The sequence below is a fragment of the Ascaphus truei genome, chromosome 2 (assembly GCF_040206685.1).
Source record: "Ascaphus truei isolate aAscTru1 chromosome 2, aAscTru1.hap1, whole genome shotgun sequence".
Taxonomy (NCBI): Eukaryota; Metazoa; Chordata; class Amphibia; order Anura; family Ascaphidae; genus Ascaphus; species Ascaphus truei.
Genome location: NC_134484.1, coordinates 234,909,721 through 234,929,240, shown reverse-complemented (window position 1 = coordinate 234,929,240; position 19,520 = coordinate 234,909,721). Strand labels below are relative to the sequence as shown.

The 19,520-nt window shown below is 43.5% G+C and overlaps 1 protein-coding gene across 1 annotated transcript in view; it reads right to left on the bottom strand.

The window, feature by feature from the left end:
• Positions 1 to 19,520, bottom strand: part of LOC142487170 (dynein axonemal heavy chain 5-like) — a 426,040-nt gene that overhangs the window by 64,994 nt on the left and 341,526 nt on the right. Inside the window, exons 73-74 of the mRNA XM_075585972.1 lie at positions 18,584 to 18,772; positions 12,873 to 13,005 (exon numbers count right to left, since the gene is read on the bottom strand). Coding sequence (XP_075442087.1) covers positions 12,873 to 13,005; positions 18,584 to 18,772 — 322 coding nt within the window. The remainder of the gene's footprint in view (positions 1 to 12,872; positions 13,006 to 18,583; positions 18,773 to 19,520) is intronic.

The following is a 19,520-nucleotide window of genomic DNA, read 5'->3' as shown; positions in this document are numbered from 1 at the left end:
CATGGCAACGCAACGTCAAATGGCGTGGCGTGGTCACGTGACCTGTGATATCATTTGACGCCGAGCCATTGGGAGAGGTGGGGCGCGAACGCTGCGGCTCCCAGGCAGGGGGGCGCAGCTGAAAAAGTTTACGCGCCGCTGTCATATAGGACAGTGCAAAACTAAGATGAGGAAAAAGTTAAAAAATGATTATACAAGGGAAATTGTACGGTTATCAATTCTTAGCCCCATCATTAAAAACTCCATAAACAAGTCTTCCTGTACACATCAAAAGACCTACACAAATGTAATTATCCTTAAACTGCATTGCATGCAGATCTGTGAAGTTGGTATTGTGAAAATACTTTGTCAAGTTACATTGCTGTGTTCTATTATTTTAGTGCAATACCTGTACACTGTTGGTTTTGTAGATCCAATGAAAAACAATGCATTTATCTTAGTGTATTTTTTAAGCTCAACCATCAAAAAAATCTACGGCAATGATTTTTATTGGCGCCCATACAAGTTGCAGTTACAGAAAAACATTAATCACTTGACCAAAACAAAAAAATACATGGAAATAATACGTTTAGATTTGCCTCCGAAAACGCTTAATATAAAAACTGAATCGAAAGCCAGTGCTGACTACTAAAATCTCTTGAGTTGAGATAATGACATTCTCACAATGCATTGGATTTAATCACAAACTATATACAAAAGTGGTCACGAAATTGTGAATACTCCTGCAGATACAGCTCTACAGGTTTAATGGAATTTGTTCTACACTTTCCCCACCTCCCGGGTGGTAGATGTGAAACATATTTGTGATTTTTCTTTACTACTTGATAGTTGCTGCAGACAGATGTGAAAATGAGAATACCAGGTTGAGCTGGAACAAACAGATGAAGTTATAATGGAATTTGGAAAACAATACGTCTAGTTCAGTTTTGTATGAACTCTGCACACTACAGCCCGTCTCACAGTCTTATTCTCCCTTTATTACTGACTACTGAGCGCCCCGAACAGCAACACAGAGCTGTGGCTTGATTCCCTTTGTGCACTCAATAGGATCTCACCAACAATAATAATGGGATAAGTTCATTTTTGACGCCTACTCTCTGGGCTAGATTCACTAAAGGTCAATATAGCTGCAAAGGAAAGCCTTCACGCCCCAGAGGGTTCGCATGAAGCATAAGCACACTACAAATTAAAAAAGCATACATGCATATTAAACCTTTTAGTAGACCAAGTGGTCAAATAGTCATGTGTTGACCATGTTTAGCTGGTCAGTAGGAATGCTAAAGGGTTAATATATTATTATGTTCTGCAATGTTGATATTATGTAATTGTATCACCTACGGCAGGGGTGCGCAAACTTTTCCCTGTGCCCCCGCGGCATCATTTGACGTCGAGTTACCAGGATGACACATCGCTGAAAGGGAAGTGTATTATAGAGGCCTTGCGCGGTCCCCCGGCATTTCATTTAAATGCCTGGGGGGAGAGCGCGGGACCTCTATTGCTGCCACCCCCCCGAAAATCTAGTGCCCCCCAGTGTGCGCACCGCTGACACGGTATTCTGCGTTGGCTAATATTATGTTGCCTCTGGCTGTGGTGGCCATTATATACATAGGCAAGGTAGGCCTAACACCAGCCAGGGGAAGGTGATACAAATCAGCTATATTTTATATCGGCATTTAGTGAATAGTAATTCAATAAGTTATTTGGCGTTCATTACTCATTTGCATACGTCACGTAAAAAATATTCCTAACATTGCAGTGGTAAAAAGACCCTTATCTCTGCTTTACTGCTGGCAATATGGTTTTAGTGAATAGGTCGATAAATACGAATGGAGTTTGATATTAATATCGCCAATTATAACCTTTTGTATTAAAATCTGAGAAATTGGGCCCAGATCCACAGAGCCCTGTTAAGCGAGATAACGACGTTATGCTTTGGCATCTATCTTCAAAGCTCAATAATGCACGGTTAAGTTCCGTTTTCCTCCGCATTCCTCCATTCACCTTTCTTAACCCTCCAGGCCGTCCCACCCAAATCCCAAGTAAAACACGTAGACTGACTGTGACGGTGAGGGGGTAACCAGGCTCAATAATAAAGGTTAAGCACGTTTGGTTACCTCTGATTCTTGCATTGGGGTTTGGGAGTGTCAGCTCTTGAGCCCAGTGATTGTCTATGTATTGTAAATAATTAATGTGACAATAAAGAATTGATGTGTTTTTACCTTTCCAGGAGTGCCAGCAAGCAGAGGTTGCTGGTCTATGAGTTTCAAGGGGGGTTTGACGGAGAAAGTCTTGTCAGAATGTGTCTAGCTAGCCGGGTTCCAGAGTTGCTGGAAACCCCAAAAATGTACCCGGGAATCAGGTAGGATTCTCGGATACATGGAGACACATTGTTCCGGCAAAATCTCCCCTTGAAAACGCTTGTGCGACTCACCGCCAGGATTCCCTGCTTCAGCACAGACAGAAAGGTAAATGGGGCATAGGGATGTGAGGTATCACTGGAATGGTAAAGGGGTCCCTAGTTTAAGAGGGGATGCCCAGTTAATGCCCAGGTCACCCAGAACCCGGTATAGGGGTTCTGGGGATGCTCCAACCATACATAAGGTTGCGAGGATTTTTAAAGTCGAAGTCCAGTATAGTGTGTGGGGAATATGGCTAGTAGGAATAAAGTGCAACTTTTTATTCTATTCCCCATAACCATAAGAGTTAGGAAAAGTATATACATGTATAGTTTTATTAAACAGTGTGTTTAAAATACATATACTGTATGCTTTGTGCACAGTAATGAGCTGGGACTTTAGGATCCTATGTCCTGAGTGAGTCACTGGGCTACCAAGTTCGTGCCACTGTGTCTGCCCAGACAACGGACATGAAAGCCTCGGAGGATGCCAGAGGTGTGAACAGCATTTGGGCAGGAGGTTTAGGCTGAGCACTCACGTCCTGGGATGAATGGCAAGTCCTCGGACTACCATTTGCCTCCCCAGACTGAGTGGAGCCAAAACCAGCAGGTGACTTTTGCATACCAAGTGGCTGAGGTGCCAGGTTGGTGCATGCCCTTGGTAGATGCCGAAGATCTGCTTGCCCAGCTTCAGAAGACTGGCATCGCTCTGATTGTCTGGCAGGAAATTTCCCATGAATGAACTCTGAAATACTATAAGAAACCCTCAGCCAATCCAGAGGCCAGATTCTAAGCGCCAGAACAGCAGCAGCAAATCTGAAACCACCAAAAGATGCTCTTGGAGAAATAGCAGCAAGCCGGCTTCAGAAATTTCAAGGCAGAATATTGTCTAAGTCCCACTTTTCAGATCCAAGTTCTGAGAATTTAACGTATCGGTCGCGGCTAGGATTGCAAGTTGAAAACAGTTCCAGGACGTTTGGGACTAACTCCCGGTCAAGGGATTTTAGCACCTCCAGAAGAAAGAGGTGCCCAGGACATACTTGAAAACAAGAGGTAACTCTGAATGTATTACTTCCTGGTAAAACATTTTATAAAAAAAATAAATAAGAGAGCGGTGGCGTCAGGAGCTTCAAGCCAATTTGGATTCCAGGACATTTCGGGCTGAGTCCTGGTCAACTAAAAATGTTGTTTCTTTGCGTATTTCAACCAGGAAAGGCTAGTTATTTGCCCCAGACCCCATGTAAGTGTGTCTTTCTCATGTATTTTGTGTCTCATAGTGTGTTTGCCTGTTTAAGTGACTAAATGACAATTTATTTAATCAACTCGTTTTGCTCAGTGTTATGATCCCGGTAAAAAAGGTGTAAATGCCTGGTCTCCCGTGACACTGATCTGGAGGAAAAACAGCCACAACTTTATTAACATTACAGCATGGACCTTGCCAGCAACACATGTTTTAACTACCAATGCCAGCCACCGGCTTAACTGTCAGATGGGCATGTAAAAAGTTTGTGCCACGCCTGCCGCAAAGCTCTAGCGTTGTCGCTCCCTTCCCAAGCCCAGCCGGGCCAGTCCCCATACCATCACCCACATCTACACCAGCTGGTAAAGACATCCCGCCGCTGCGACAACTATAATATATGCAGTTTTTTTTTTAACAATAATACAAAAAAGAGGGGGGGGTGGGAACTTGTCTTGACAGGGGCTGCTAACAGAGTGTTGCCTTTGCCTAGTTACAGCCTCCTTAACCGTCCCATAAGCCCTGCTCCTTAATGCATGTTAGGAAATAGCCCTGGCATATTTTCCTAGATCTCCCTCTCGCCCAGTTCCTTCCTCTGTCCACCGGGTATGCTGCTGTTTTCTGTCTGCTCTGGGGTTCCTCTGTCTGCCTGTCTCCTTGTTGCTCCTGTCCTCTGTCCTTATAGTTTCCTGTTCCTCCCTTGCCTTTGTTTTGTGTCCAGACTCCTTATACCCATGCTTCTGTCCTGTTTCTGTTCCATTTGGGGTCCTGTACTTATTAAAGGCCCTTGCTAGTTATCAGGCTTGTCCCGTTTGTTACCTGATCCCTGGTCTCAGTCCCTGCTCCCTAGTCACAGCTCCTGTTCCCCTGCCCTGCTCCTGCTTTCCTGTTACCGAACCCTGCTTGTGACTCTGACGATCCTGCTTGCTGCCTGCCACCGAACCCTGCTTATGACCCTGACAATACTGCTTGCTGCCTGCCTCCGACCTCAGCCCGTGACCCCACCAATCCTTGCCTGCTCCCCGCTATTCTGGCCACCGAGGTCCTATCTGCTCCAGGAGTCTTCCCACTTGACGATGCAAACTTCTTACAGGCAGATTATCCAACCCCTTATAAATACAATTTAACCCTTCATGCATAGGTTCCTCGTAGCTGCAGTCATGTGGCCCATTCCTAATCATTCCATGTGCTCTGCTTTGCGTTAACTATAACGGACGTTACTGATAATTGTATGCAAAAGTAGCGTTCCCCCAATAACGCCTATCCAGTTCGTTAAGGCTAACGGTGGCGTTACTCACTTCCAGACCCACAAATTTGTGTTTTGCTGGAGGGGAAGAGAGAGGGGAAGAGAGAGGGGAAGAGAGAGGGGAAGAGAGAGGGGAAGAGAGAGGGGAAGAGAGAGGGGACGAGAGAGGGGACGAGAGAGGGGAAGAGAGAGGGGAAGAGAGAGGGGAAGAGAGAGGGGAAGAAATCCCAGTGATTTATATACCTTCCCAAATACTCCTTTATACAACATGTGGAGAGATACCTGTGAAGAAAACTGAACACACTTGAGATACATTGGAAATATGATCATTAAAATCATCATCATCTTTTTCTCTGTACTGTATCTCTTTCTCCTCCCCCATATTTCAGAGTCTGGATGGGAGTAACGCCACCTTTAGGTAAGACAGGCTTAGTGCCATGTTATTTGAAGTTAAACGCAAGGCTGTGCTAAGTTAACATGATGGTAAGCCTATGCTAATGAGCTAAACTACAGCCATTGTTTTTGCATATTAGCTTTGTGGATATGCATTGACCTCATGGAAGATAACATTGGTTACTGATTTTGCTTACATCACATTATGAGCCCTAAGTTAATGGAGCTCTGTGGATCTTGCCCAGTGACTGTTTAAAGGTTTGCATAGCAGTAATTTATAAATAACGGTTATCTCACTCAAGTACATAGACCACATAACAATATATTCATTTGATAAGCTATTTATGTTGTGGTCTGTTAACGCCTATTGTACTGATCAGTGGAGTATGTTGTCATTATATAAGCAATGACAACAAAAATAATAATAATAATAATATTAATAATATTATTATTATTATTATATGTCAAAAACATAGAGGAATTTAAAAAAATTCACAAAGAAAAAGTCAGAAAGTTAATCCCCCAGAATTTCCTACGTTTGAAAATGCTTATGAAAGGATTTGTGTGTGACTGTCCCTTTAAGAATGAGTACACAAAACTTCTATTTTGTAGCTGCTTTCTTAATTTTTTTACTCTTGGACATTACTTTTTTATCTGCATCTGGACTGGGCATCAAAAGTTTTGTTCGCAGTATTTTTCTACAGCGACCTTGGCTTACCTCCTTTGACCAATCAACTAAAAGTAACAACACACATTGCCACACATGATTCTAGTATGCGTCACAGATGTATTACTCTATCCAATCAAATGTTATAAGTTTTTATGCTACGCCCATGTAAAAAGGGTTTCTAGGTATGGCTCGCATCTTATTAATTAACCAGCTGAAGCATTACTCCATTGCTTGTGTGTCAAATTATTCCTTTATACATTTTTAATTCTTTAACAAATGGTGCCATGACACGCGGATAGGACGTTGCCTACTGGAACCGTGGGAGTGCCCTCAGATGTCCAGAGAGACGTGGCGGCCAGGTGAGAGAAACCTGTTATCTATTTCTTTTTAAGTCTCTCTGGCTGTGTGGGGTAAGTCTCTGATTCATGGGTGACGCTCCATGCAGCCTAAAATGTAGGAATAAAGACAGGCATTGTGACTAATTAAGGTTACCGTGTTTAGATTGGTAAACACAAGAAAGCCCATAAGTAACTACTATGGCAAGGTAAACTCTAACAGGGGTGAGGGAAGAAATGATAGATATCTTCTCAGGTGAGGGAAGAAATTGTTGTAACCAAGTTCAGACGAAACTTGAAGTACTAATATATTATGGTAGACTGGTGAAAGTATGCGATAAGCATGGGCACAAAATTAATTTCAGTTTTGATGAAGAAGTACAGTAATTAAGAAAGTTAAAAAGGAAGTCATTGGTTGGTCCTTTGGAAAACGCAAGGAGGATGCCTGGTGGATGTTGAAATATTTTCAGAAAGTGAGAGAGAAACGAAAGTTGATTTCAAGCAATGAAAGTTTGAAAAGTGAGGTCAAGAAAGGAAATGAAGCACTTGACAAAACACAGACAGAACTTACAAACACAACGCAGATGTACTAGGGCTAAGACTAAGACATTATACTCAGCAGTGATGACTGACAGTACAGGATACCCAACAGGGGTACAAATCGATGATATTTATGTGAAAAGATTTTGTAAAGGAAAGAATAAAAATAAAACAAATTGCAGCTGTTAGCCAAGTTGGGAGATAGAGGTTTCGCTCCTGACTCTAGATACTGCCTAAAATCCATTCACAGCTCTCATGTCTTGCAAGTAACTGCTGCCCACAAAGCCCTCCTCCCTCTCTTCCCTGAAGGAATGCAATTAGCTACATGCTGCACAGACACAAACTAACTTCGAGAGGGGCCGGCTACAGTTTCAATTAAAAGTTGTTTTAAATCAGTTGATAAAGAGATACATTTATAAACATGAAAGTATTCAGATTAGTAATCATTATAAGAATAGAAAAGGAGATTCTTATTTAATTCGTTTTGCGTTGTTGTAGGAATTAGAATCAGAATGTTTTGTTTTTGTCACCATGAGTGTAACAATGACAAGGTATAATTTTTTTTTAAAGTTCATATTTAATTATTTAGCTACAGATCAGAAGAGTATGATTTCTAATTGTCAGTTTTATAATTGTTTTTAGGAAGGTTATAGTAGATAGTATGAAAAAATATTTTTTTGTTGTGGAGTGAAGTGTGAATGAAAGGGAAGTCGGCAATGTTTATTTAGCAGATGTAATCTTCTCTCAAGAGGATCCATTCTTATACAGTATGTAGACGGTGCATTGCTGTATTTTACTGATCAGACGTCATATACACATGACCTGCGTCTCTTTCTGCAGGCATTGGCAACAAAGGGTCACAAGGTTAATAAGGATAAACTGCAGATAGACAAAGCTCAGGTGATTTATTTGGGATACTTGATCTCCCATAATGCCCGTGCCATCATACCTACTAGGGTACAAAGTATCAGAAACACACCTGTCCCTACTACGGTCCGCGAGTTGCGCGGCTCCTGGGCATGACTATCTTTTATAGACAATTTATACCTGACAATGGCTGTCTAGCCTTACAATAATACCTGACGGATTTCCACCACCCAGGTTACAAGACCCAGTCACATTGGATGAACAAGCCCTGTTGGTTTTTAAAGAGTTAAAGGAGTCTCTCGTCTCCACTGCAGTATTAGGATTTGTAGACTATAATATATATATATTTTTAATTATCTGTATGATACAGAGCGGCAAAGATTTACCGTCCCTGTTCTCACACAACAGCACGGGGACAGACAGACCATTATTTATGCAGACTGGTCTTTTACACTCCCCATGATCAGCCCAGATGGCAGAGTTACACTCACAATGGCTCTCGCCCTTAGCAAGGACCAAACTGTCAATATATACACTGGCTCATGTATGTTTGGGTGGTCTGACAGATTTTGGGATGCTATGGAAGGAACATGAGGTTTTGTCCTCTGCAGGAACACCTGTGAAAAAAATGTTTTCTATATTGCTGCTCTGCTAAATGCGGTTTTATTTCCACAGGCTGTTATGAAATGTTCAGCACACACTAATGCCACTGACTCCATTTCACAGGGAAATGTCTTTGCTGATATTACTACCAAGATGGCTGCCATGCAGTCTATTGTTATGGAATGTGCCATTATTAGCATGCCAGAGCTCCCCATTTTCTCTGACTTTGTTAGCATGCAGGACTCGGCAGATAAGGACTGGAAATTAGCAGGGTGTATTAAATCCCCTGATGGCCTTTGGAGAAGCCGGGACGGCCGCCCGGTGGCTCCCAAAGATTTATTGCTCTTTCTTGCACACATATACCACAGTTTGTCACGTGTGCAAGGGGGGAGTAGTGGAAATTGTCAGAGAGACTGGTGGACACTATCACAATTTAACCGAATTGCGAAAAAGGTTATTGCAAACTGTATGATATGCAACCTGCACAACATTGCGATATCTATATACAGTGTTCGACAAACCTATACATTTGCTCGCCCCGGGCGAGTGGATTTAACATAGTGGCGAGCTCCTATTGGCCCAAGCAGCACACGTTTGGTACTAGCTGGTGAGTAACTTTTTTTGTGTGGCGAGTAGATTTTTTGGTGATTTGTCGACCACTGTCTATATATATATATATATATACACATACACATATCTATATATATATTTCTCAAACCGTTGTATATGAGTCTGTTTGTCCTGTGTCTAGGGGCAATCACATTGGACCTTTGACTCGTCACTCCGCCTCAGGCCAATGAGATGGCTCCCTTGGCCCGCCCACCCCCGCACACCTCTCATTGGCCCGTGTGGTCTAACAGTGACACACACACACACACACACCTCCCGCACAGGTAAGTAACTAAACCGCCGCCTCCCCTCCCAGCGCACACACCTCCCGCTGCCTCACACTACTGTGCCTCCCGCTGCCTCAAACCCCTGTGTCTCCCCTCCCAGTGCAAAACCCCTGTGCCTCCCCTCCCAGCGCAAAACCCCTGTGCCTCCCGCTGCCTCCAACCCCTGCGCCTCTGCCCCTCCTTCCGGCATTGCCTCCAAGCTCACACCCCGGCCGCTAGAGTCAGCGGGGGAGCGGCCGCACGGGAGCGAGCGCCTGGGACAAAGCGGGGGAACGGACAGCCGGCCGGGGGAACGGACAGCCAGCCGGGGAGAGGCCACGACAATTTCGAACACACTGCCTCCCACCTCAGATCCACGTGGAAGCAGGCGGACGGGTGAGGGAGCGGCTGACGCATGCACGTGACCCCGTCTGCAGACGTCCACAACAGACGGAAGGTTTTGGGGGGGGGGACACCGACAACCGGCAGACAGTGGGGGAAGGGGGAGCAAGCGGCCACATGATACATTGTCACTTACCTCCCCCCCTCACCTCCCGCACCCCCCTCACTTCCCCCCCCCACCTCCCCCTCACCTCCCGCACCTCTCCCCCCTCACTTCCCCCCCTCCCCCCCTTACCTCCCCACCCCTCCACCCCTTCCCCCCCTCACCCCTTCCCCCCATCACCCCCCCCATGACCTCCCCTCACCCCCCTCCACCTCCCCTCACACCCCCTCCACCTCCCCTCACCCCCCCTCACTCCCCCTCCACCTCCCCTCACCCCCCCTCACCCCCCCTCCACCTCCCCTCACCCCCCCTCCACCTCTCCTCACCCCCCCTCCACCTTTCCTCACCCCCCCCTCCACCTCTCCTCACCCCCCTCCACCTCTCCTCACCACCCCCTCCACCTCCTGTCACCCCCCCTCCACCTCCTGTCACCCCCCCCCCCCCTCCACCTCCTGTCGCCCCCCCCCTTCACCTCCTGTCGCCCCCCCTCCACCTCCTGTCACCTCAAGGCCATCTATAAATATGCTGATCTACTGAATATTTCAAACTGTTGGGTATGTACACACATTCCCCTTGATAGGCAGGGAGGTGTACCTATGCTGCCAATTCCATGGGAAGCGAAGGAGATATGCAGGAGGATCTGAACTGTTACCTGAACTAACTTGATACAACCACACTCAAGCTTTCACAGAGCAAGGAAGTAATGTGACTCTGACCTGGACTAATCACTCTCACGTGATAACATAGGACATTCCCCGGTCAGGCTCCAGAAAATCTGAGGGGCCCACCTAACGTTTCAAGGGACTTATTTCATTTGTGGAAATAATGCCCAACCTTGGTTACTATACAACTGGTCTGGATCATGCTACATCGGATATATCACACCTGCCATAAGATATTTTACACATCTAAAGGACACTCTGGACCATCTCGGTTTGCAGAGGGACAAGAGAATTCAAGCACCTGAGTAAAACAGAAAGATTTTTCTTCACTTTGTTTCCCACTTATGGTATTATGCGCACTGTGGATCAAATACAAGACCTTGCCAACCTGATGGAACAAATCAGCAATGACTGGACGCTCTGGAACAAATGACTGACTACTGAATTGATTGCTAAATGTACTGTAGTGTTGCAAAATCGAATGGCATTGGACTATGTGCTAGCTGAGAAAGGAGTGTTGTTTTTTTATACCAGATAATAATAACCTGTTGGACCTGAAACACCACAGGACTTTACCCGCAGAGGATTCTGGGTAAGAAGAGAGACGGTGTTTGTTCATAAGAAGAAGACTGTTTAAGACTTGGCCAGTGGGATCCAGCAAATAATGAGTTAATGCCTCAGAGACAAGGCAATATGAAAAAGCCAACCTTGGAATTCCTGACACAGAACAGGACAGCAGACTTAGGCTAAGGCTCCGCTGCCTCAGACCACGCGCCCGCACTGCAGACAGCGGTCAAGTGCCTCTCCACGCGCCGCCTATCTGTGGTCTGTAGGGAGCGGGAGCTGGAGCGGGGGGCGTGGCCAAAACGGGTCAGGTGGGAGCGGCAATGATGTCGGGGGCAGGGCCATCACTGTCAGGGGGTTCCCTCCCCCACCTCCCCGCTCCCCGAAGCCTCCCTGAGGAGAGAATCTGTGGGAGGGAGCAGGGGGGCTCCCTTGGTGCTGCAGCTGCAGCTGCTTTCCCCGCTCCCCGAAGCCTCCTCTCCTCATTGCCAGGGGTTCCCGCCCCCTCGAGCATCTGCAGACATAGAGGAGAGAGTCTGTGGGAGGGAGCAGGGGGGCTCCCTTGGTGCTGGTGCTGCAGCTGCTTTCCCCGCTTCCCGAAGCCCTCCCCTCCTCCTCACCGAAGCCCTCCCCTCCTCCTCTCCGAAGCCCTCCCCTCCTCCTCTCCGAAGCCCTCCTCTCCTCATTGGCTCACAGCCACACCACGTGATGCGTCGCCGCTTGGGATTACAATTCTCTTGCATCCCCTGGCGGCTGACGCGTCACAGCGTGTAGTGAGCCGTGCAGGGAGGAGGGACTGCTCGGGAGGACACCATCACATGGTGAGTAGCGCGCACGCGGCCGCACGCGCCACCGGACGCAGCGGGACCAAAGCCTTAAACCATGCATCCCACACAGCTAGGCCCAGCAACAGATAACACAAAACCAAGGAGATACAGTAAAGGAAGAAGGGGGGTATTTAGAGCATGCACAGAGAGAAGGCAAGTAGTAAGAATGATTAGTGTGACAGCTTTTCTAAGAGATAAGTATAAGCCTTGAATAAGATTCCTTTGTCTTGGTCAGAGAAGAGTATTTTTTGTTTACACGCAAAGGACAGAGTGGACTATTTTACTCGTTCTGATGCTGCGCTCATAATAAACAATTTCTATTTTTTTTTAACACACCTCCGTGTCTGTCTAACAGACCTCTCTATGCTCTATGCTGAGGAGGAGTGGACCATTGATCCTTAGTTTTGTTCTATTTTTTCTTCAATGACCAGTGTTTTTGTTCATGGGGCGGCTCTTTTGATTGGAGGACTTGTACTTTGTATGGTTATACGGGTACTGATTACATGCTATATGAATGGTTGTGTACAGCGGTCAACAAAAAACCTCAACTTGGCAAATCTTCTCACCCTGCAACCATATCATGGGACTAAGGACATCCCTCTCTGCAATGATATTAACGAATCTTCACTTGATCAGGACATTCAGAAAATATATGAGGATATATTAAAAGACCAAGGACAAATACTTTACAATCCCTAGGGATAATGAAGGATTTGTGTGACTGTCCCTTTAAGTATGAGTACAAAAATCTAATATTTTGTAGCTGCTTTCTTCAGTTTTTTACTCTTGGACATTACTTTCTTATCTGCATCTGGTGTCGGAATCAAAAGTGTTGTTCACAGTATTGGCTTACCTCCTTCTTTGACCAATCAACTAAAAGTAACAACACACATTGCCACACATTATTCAAGTATGTGTCACAGATGTATTACTCTATCCAATCAAATGTTATAAGTTTTTATGCTACGCCCATGTAAAAAGGGTAATATATCGGTTTGCAATATCTTTTTCTGTTATGTGAGTATATTTTCTAAGTATGGCTCGCATCTTATTAATTAGTAAAAACCAGCTGAAGAATCACTCCATTGCTTGTGTGTCAAATTATTCCTTTATACATTATTATTCTTTAGCACTTAGGTGTTGAACATCTTACCATCGATGGCCAACTTAAGGTCTGTAAGTGTACTCCTAACTCGTGCAATCACACGCTGCATGCGATCAATTTCCTGGCGCAGAAATATATTCATTGGTTGTATTGGGCCCATCTTTTGAAGTCGAGCTTTAACCTAGGAAAATTGAGACATAAATGACTAGTTGAAGTGGAAAGTGTAAGCAAAGTGAATGGATATATACTGTACACACATATCTTATGGACAACGTTTCCTGATAGGGGACAGGGGATATGTTGATTTACAGATCTCCCTCTAGTTTCTGGTCTTACTTCGAATCCACCTCCACAAAGTCATAAAATGGTCCCGCCATCTGTATAGTCCATCAGGAAAAGAAGTGTGTTTAAAAGCAAAGCATTGCAAAATGTTATATATATATGTATATAGTATATATATATATATATATATATATATATATATATATATATACATATACGAGCAAGGGTGTGAAGCCTAGGTGTCACAATAATTGAAAAGAGGGGTGACATGTGAGCTGGGAGGACAGCAAAGCATATACAAATGTAAAGCACAAGTGCAGGAAACTTCTCCTTTGAGGTGAGAGTTAACGCTTTATACACTTTGTACAAATAGAGAAGAACCAAGCTGGACATCCAGGCATTAGGAAGGACAATAAGCAAACGCTCTGCACTGCTTCAAAGGCACACAGTATGGTTTAACAAGTCACACTGACTGGCTAAACGTTTCACTTGATTCAGAAGTTTCTTAGAATTAACTGCATGCAGGGGAACACTGTAAGCGTCCAAGCTATTGGACATTTAAACGTGAACTGAACCCTGCCACTTCTGAACCCACAGGGGGGAATCTTCTTAGAGCAGATCTGGTGCATTAGGTGATCAACACTGTCTAGCAGTTTCATACAGTACAGTATGTGGCTTATGAAAATTACCCCTTTCTTTGCTTATTAAAAGAACCAACAAAAAATATACCATGATTATAGTATATAGTAATGCCTAACAACATGCCAATAGCTGGCACTTAAACTCACTTAACTAATGGCCTTGAACAAAGATAGGTAACTATACATTTCATAACATAGATTAAATTAGGTTTGTTTCTGTGTCACGGTTGAATAAAGTTATACCTTTTTTTGCTGAGCTCATGCTAAATTGTGTTACACTGTGGAATTTGTCAAAAGGGCCTTGAATTTAATTGTAACAATCCTATAAAGCCAATAATTAATTGAAAATAGTAATCCTCAGAACAGGTAGGGACAGATGGCTGCTGAGAATGCAATTTTCCAGTGAACAGCTATATACCTTTACTATCCCAGCTGAGTCAAAGCCCTCAGCTCTGAGACAACCAAAGGCCTTACCAATGTAAGATTCATAAAAATGTTAGGATGTAATAAGTGAAAAAAGGAAAAAGTTTTGGAAAAAAGATGAATAAACTAGAATTTTTAACAAAAACAATATGGTCAAAAGTAATTTAACCACTTCAATGTTTGAGGCAGCCATGATATTGCAAAGGAATGCCTTCAGGTACGAAATGAGTTAACATACAACATAAAAACCCTACACGTAAAATACCAAAAACATAACATCCACGTGTGCAAATATGAAGATCCAAATAGCCCACGTGGCCAGCTAATCAGCCCACGTGGCCAGCTAATCATGGGTTAACCATGACTAGATTGCCATTTGGACTACTAAGGCGTTGATATACTAATATGTTCTACAATGTTACAATTCTATATTTGTAAGACCTATTCCAGGTTGGCTAGTTTTATGTTGCCTACAGTACGTACATAGTGGCCATTATATAAATATGCAAGATGGGTCTAATGCCAGCCTAGGGTCGGTGATAAAGAATGGAGATTTGTTTTGGTGATAGACTGATATCGCCAAGATCAGTGCATGTTAATAAGCAATTTGGTGTTAATTACTCCTCTGTATGCTCATCTGCATACACTGCTACTAAAAAGACATATGGCATCAGTAAAATACCCCTTATTACTACTTTAACAGTGGCGAGATGGCTTTAGTGAATAGGTTGATAAAAAATTATGTTAAACACGGATAATACCACATTGGTCATTTAGTGAATATAGGAAATAGGTTGTATCCTACCTAATTTCTGTAACAAAACCTTATTCTAAAGGGGATGGTAAAGGCAAATAATGCTGCACAGTAGCCCCTTGGTGCCCAGTAACATTCTGTGCTGTAACAAAAGTTAATAGCTGTGCCATTTAGTCCAAAAATACTTTCCCCAGCTGTACTGTTGAATCCAGATTAATATCTCATTATAAAATGTTACAGGTGTTTTCTATTTCAGAGAAATCTTAAATTCAAATAATGTAAATCTCGTCATGATGCATATGATGGTAGGGTTAGGTGGCTGACCTAATAAAGAGAAATCCCAGCTAGTTACACCTAAAAAAAAACGTATCACTTGGCTGGCTAAGTAATGTATATTTCAGCCCAATGTATGTAATGTCTGGGGAAGTACAGGGAATGTGGGCTAGCTGTTTGTAAGTCCTGTCTTTTACATAAATAATTTATGTCTGTATTAATTCCTGTGTTAGGAATTCCCCCCAGTTTAGATACTTGGTATTGTGTGGTGATGAAATTAACATGTCAGCCTTGCAAATGCAAATGATGTTATGTGCCTGTTCCTATCATTTCTATGGAGGGAGTTTCTGTAATCCATTTAGCTGAGCTGTTCCATAGAAAAGATATGATCAGGACAAAGGTAGGGGACTAGTTGATAGAATCAGTTACCAGGTCTGAGCCCCAGGCACTGTTTCTCTTGGCTTGCTGCCCTTACTCACTGTTAAAGGATAGCCACCAAGGGATATATAAGGGGCAATGATGATCAGAGCACTAGTCCATCTGAGAGACACTCTGGGAAGCAGTGTGGGGTTTGACTGTGACTAGCTGGAGATACATGTCAGAGTGGCTGCTGTGTGTTCAGCACTGATATCCTGAAGCAGAGAAGCGGACAGGGTAAACCCATTTGAAGCGGGTCCCTGCACCTAGTGAGGCTAGAGACTTCCTCCCAGGTCCCCAGTGTGGTAAGTGTATGTTATATTGTGTATTTGCTGGTTTACCCAGAATAAACTCTGTTTGTTAAATTACTTTGTCCTGTACTTAGTGATAGTGAACCCAGAAGGTTTCTGAGTTAAAAGTACTGGTCTCACGTGACAATGCGACTAAACAAAATTCCTCACATTGCAAATGTAAATATGTTGTGAATAATTGTAACAATGGCACAAAGCGTCTGTTTTTTAAGTGAAACTTCTATGCTGGCATCTACCATAGGAAAATTTCCCTTGGAGTAAATTACCTTGTTGGTGTCGGAAGAGCACTCCCGGAAGTGACGTCACTGTTGGCAGAAGAGGCCGTCGGCGACATCAGTGATTAATAGGTTATTAAAGAAGAGTTTACATGACCGCGTGCTTTTATTTTATGGTAACTCCAATTTATGTTGCGAAGCAGGAAATAATCGGGGAAGGAATAATTTTTTGCCTGATTTTTCTAGTTTACAGATTCCTGAAACTGACCGTGTACTGTAACTACTATACCATATGAACAGAACCTTTAGAAAAAAATATATAGCCTTCGGTGATTTATTTAAATCACTTGCAACTACACTGGCACTTACAAGGCATCTATTTAGACCATATTGCTTTGTGCAAAGTCTTCAAGTGCATTTCAAAAGCTATATTTAAAAAATTAAATCTACATGTTAAATCAAGCAGGTTTGTCTGCACTTGGGAGAAGTCCAACTGTGTTATGTTTACAGCTCTGCCAATATGCATTTAAATTCTCCTTGTCAGTCCTTCTTTATACAGTACAAGACTGATGACTCCTGTCACCGATGAACAGTTTACTTTCTGGCTACATAATGGAACTTGATTTTAATATATTCTTTTCAACCCACCTTCATAGAAATTCCCCGGCTCGGTTTGCTGTACTTAGTGGAAAGGCATTCAGCATTTAAAAATTACCGACAGCAGATTTTTGGGGGGGCAGTAGTAAACATTTGTCAAAATGCTCCCGCAGAAAAAGATAAGAATAAGTCACACAATATTTTTTCCTGTGCATGTAGCATATATTTGGTGTTTGGTTACTACTATATGTCAATGACAAGTCACAGAAATAAGCATGAGACATTTAGTGCCACCTTTGAAGGGAAAGTAGCAGGTCCCTCTGATCAATTTTTACTTTGACTCCCCACGATAATTTCAGGTCTGGGGATACCCTGGTTCCCGAGATTCATACCTGGGCAGGTACTGTCCCTTCCCGGGGAAACAAAATGATAGTTACGCGGGCCAATAGGAAGCTGCAGCATCATCTGTTGCAGCTTCCTATTGGTCAGCATGGAGCAGATATGCAAAAATACCGCCGGCACCTTTCCCAATATGTATCTCGGGAACCAGGAAGGCCCCGGTGCTGAAATGAATGCAGGTTAGCTCCATGGGTGACCTGCTTCCCAACCATGGAAAAAAAGAGGGGGGGCTCTAACATCCTTTCCAGCTATTCTTTATGCGTTCCCCTGAGCAGCATACTGTATATTGAAGCTACACTTAGAAAGTATTTAGCCCTGTTGCAGCTCCTTCATCATATCGTGTCATGTGTAGAGATGGGTGAATTGTCTAAATTAGTTTCCCGGATTTTCCCCTCCAAATCCGTTTCGTAGTGTAAAATCTGCAAACGGTATTGGTCGGTTTTAATCCGCTCTGATTCATCAAAATCCGCCATTGTGTACAACCCGCTGACAGATTTGTAGAATACAATCCTCGGATTCAGCAAGCCGTGGCGGATTCTTACAAATCCATCAACAGATTTGCGGAATCCGTGGATTGGATTCTACAAATCCGTAAACAGATGGCGGAATCTGTGGAGTGTATTGGCAATAATAATAATAAAATCTGTGAATTACGAATCGCCCTTTTTGAAATTGATCCGCTGAAATCCGCGGACCAAAGGAACCGGCCGATCCGCTGCGGATATAAATCTGCCCCAAAAAATGTGCCTATCTCTATTAATGTGATATATATGAAAAAGCTGATTGACATTTGGGTCACAAAGCCTTACTGCAGACAGCACCAGGAGAGGAACCAGGGAAGGTGCACCCCCAAAGAATTTCATATAGAATTCCATTCGGTGCCGGATGAAGAGTGCGAGGCCTCTTACCATCTCCGCTTCGTCGTGACGTGGCTGAGTCACGTTGTCATGGGTCACCATTTGAGAGTGCGCCACAATGTCATGGCGACGCGTCATCGCAATCAGAAGATGCAGGAGAGGAGAAGCCGGAGAGAAGGTAAGAGACAGTTACAAAGGCCCCGCAATCTCGTCCAGCAATTGGTTTAAATGTTGTTGGGAAGAGCGTGGAGCCTTTGTAAGCGCGCTGCTCAGTGACTCTACTTATTTATTTAGAAAACAAAATGAATTTCTGGTTTGCGCCCCTGGACAGCACAACTACTTATAGATATTTTCTGGCGTTTGCAGGGGTTAATCATATCATATAGTGCCCTCTGTGGCTTTGAATATGTGGATAGACATGCACAGCTGCTGTTTCCACAGTGCAGCACTTTAACCTACTGTACTGCGAAAGAATGGTTACAGTGAGAGCTATGAATAGCAGTTTGACATGTGCAGTAAATATGTGCTGATATTAATTGGTTTGTCACCATCGCACGCATGTATGCACAATATAAAGGATAAGCTGTTACCTCGTGAGGAATGTAGTCCATTGGCAATTTCTCTAGCATTTCATCGGCAAGACGCTGGACAACGATTTCTCTCGTCTCCCCTCCACCTCCTCCACTGTCCTTAGGCTGAATATTAACAATTGTGCTCAATGTCTCATTTGCCATGTTTGTTTGATAGGTTATATCTGCGTTTGCATGTAATCCAAATACCTTTGAGAGAAAAAAAAAAAGTTAAGATTGATTTTAACAACAAAAAAAGAAAAAGAAATTACACTTTTTAAAAATGTCCACATTATCTGTTGCTATGACTGTTGTGTGTTGTTTCTCTGTTTACATGCGTATGGTAGGATTTGGGATATGCAAACAACATGTTATAATATAAGGGTTGCTCTAGCAAAAGTAAAGAGAGACACACTGTGCTTGGTGCCCAGAATCCCTGGCAGCAGTGGAAGCACTGTTTGCTAAGCAATAATGGGGAAAGGCAGGGTTGCAGACCTGTCTGAGATATGCAAATGCACCACAAGTGGTATTTTTATTTACTGTACACTGTACGTACGGTGGAGGGATTTTGTCACCTTTTTTACCCACCATAACGTTTTTAATGTCTGGTTCTAGTAAAAGACAAATGGCTTTTAAACACCTCACATTTATTTATTATATATATATATATATATATATATATATATATATATATATATATATATATATATATATAATAAAACCTGCGCAATGCTCCACACTGCAGGCATAATATAAATACCACACAGGAATCTGAAGTCAGAGGAAGGTTCACCTGTTCCTCCAGCAATGTTGTGTACCTCATCATGTGCAGGAAATGCCCAGGGGGCTGCTACTACATAGGTGAGACGGGACAGGGGCTAAACAAGAGAATGAATCTGAATTGCCACAGCATCATACGCGGAACAAGAGACAGTCCTGTCGGTGAACATTTCTCTGA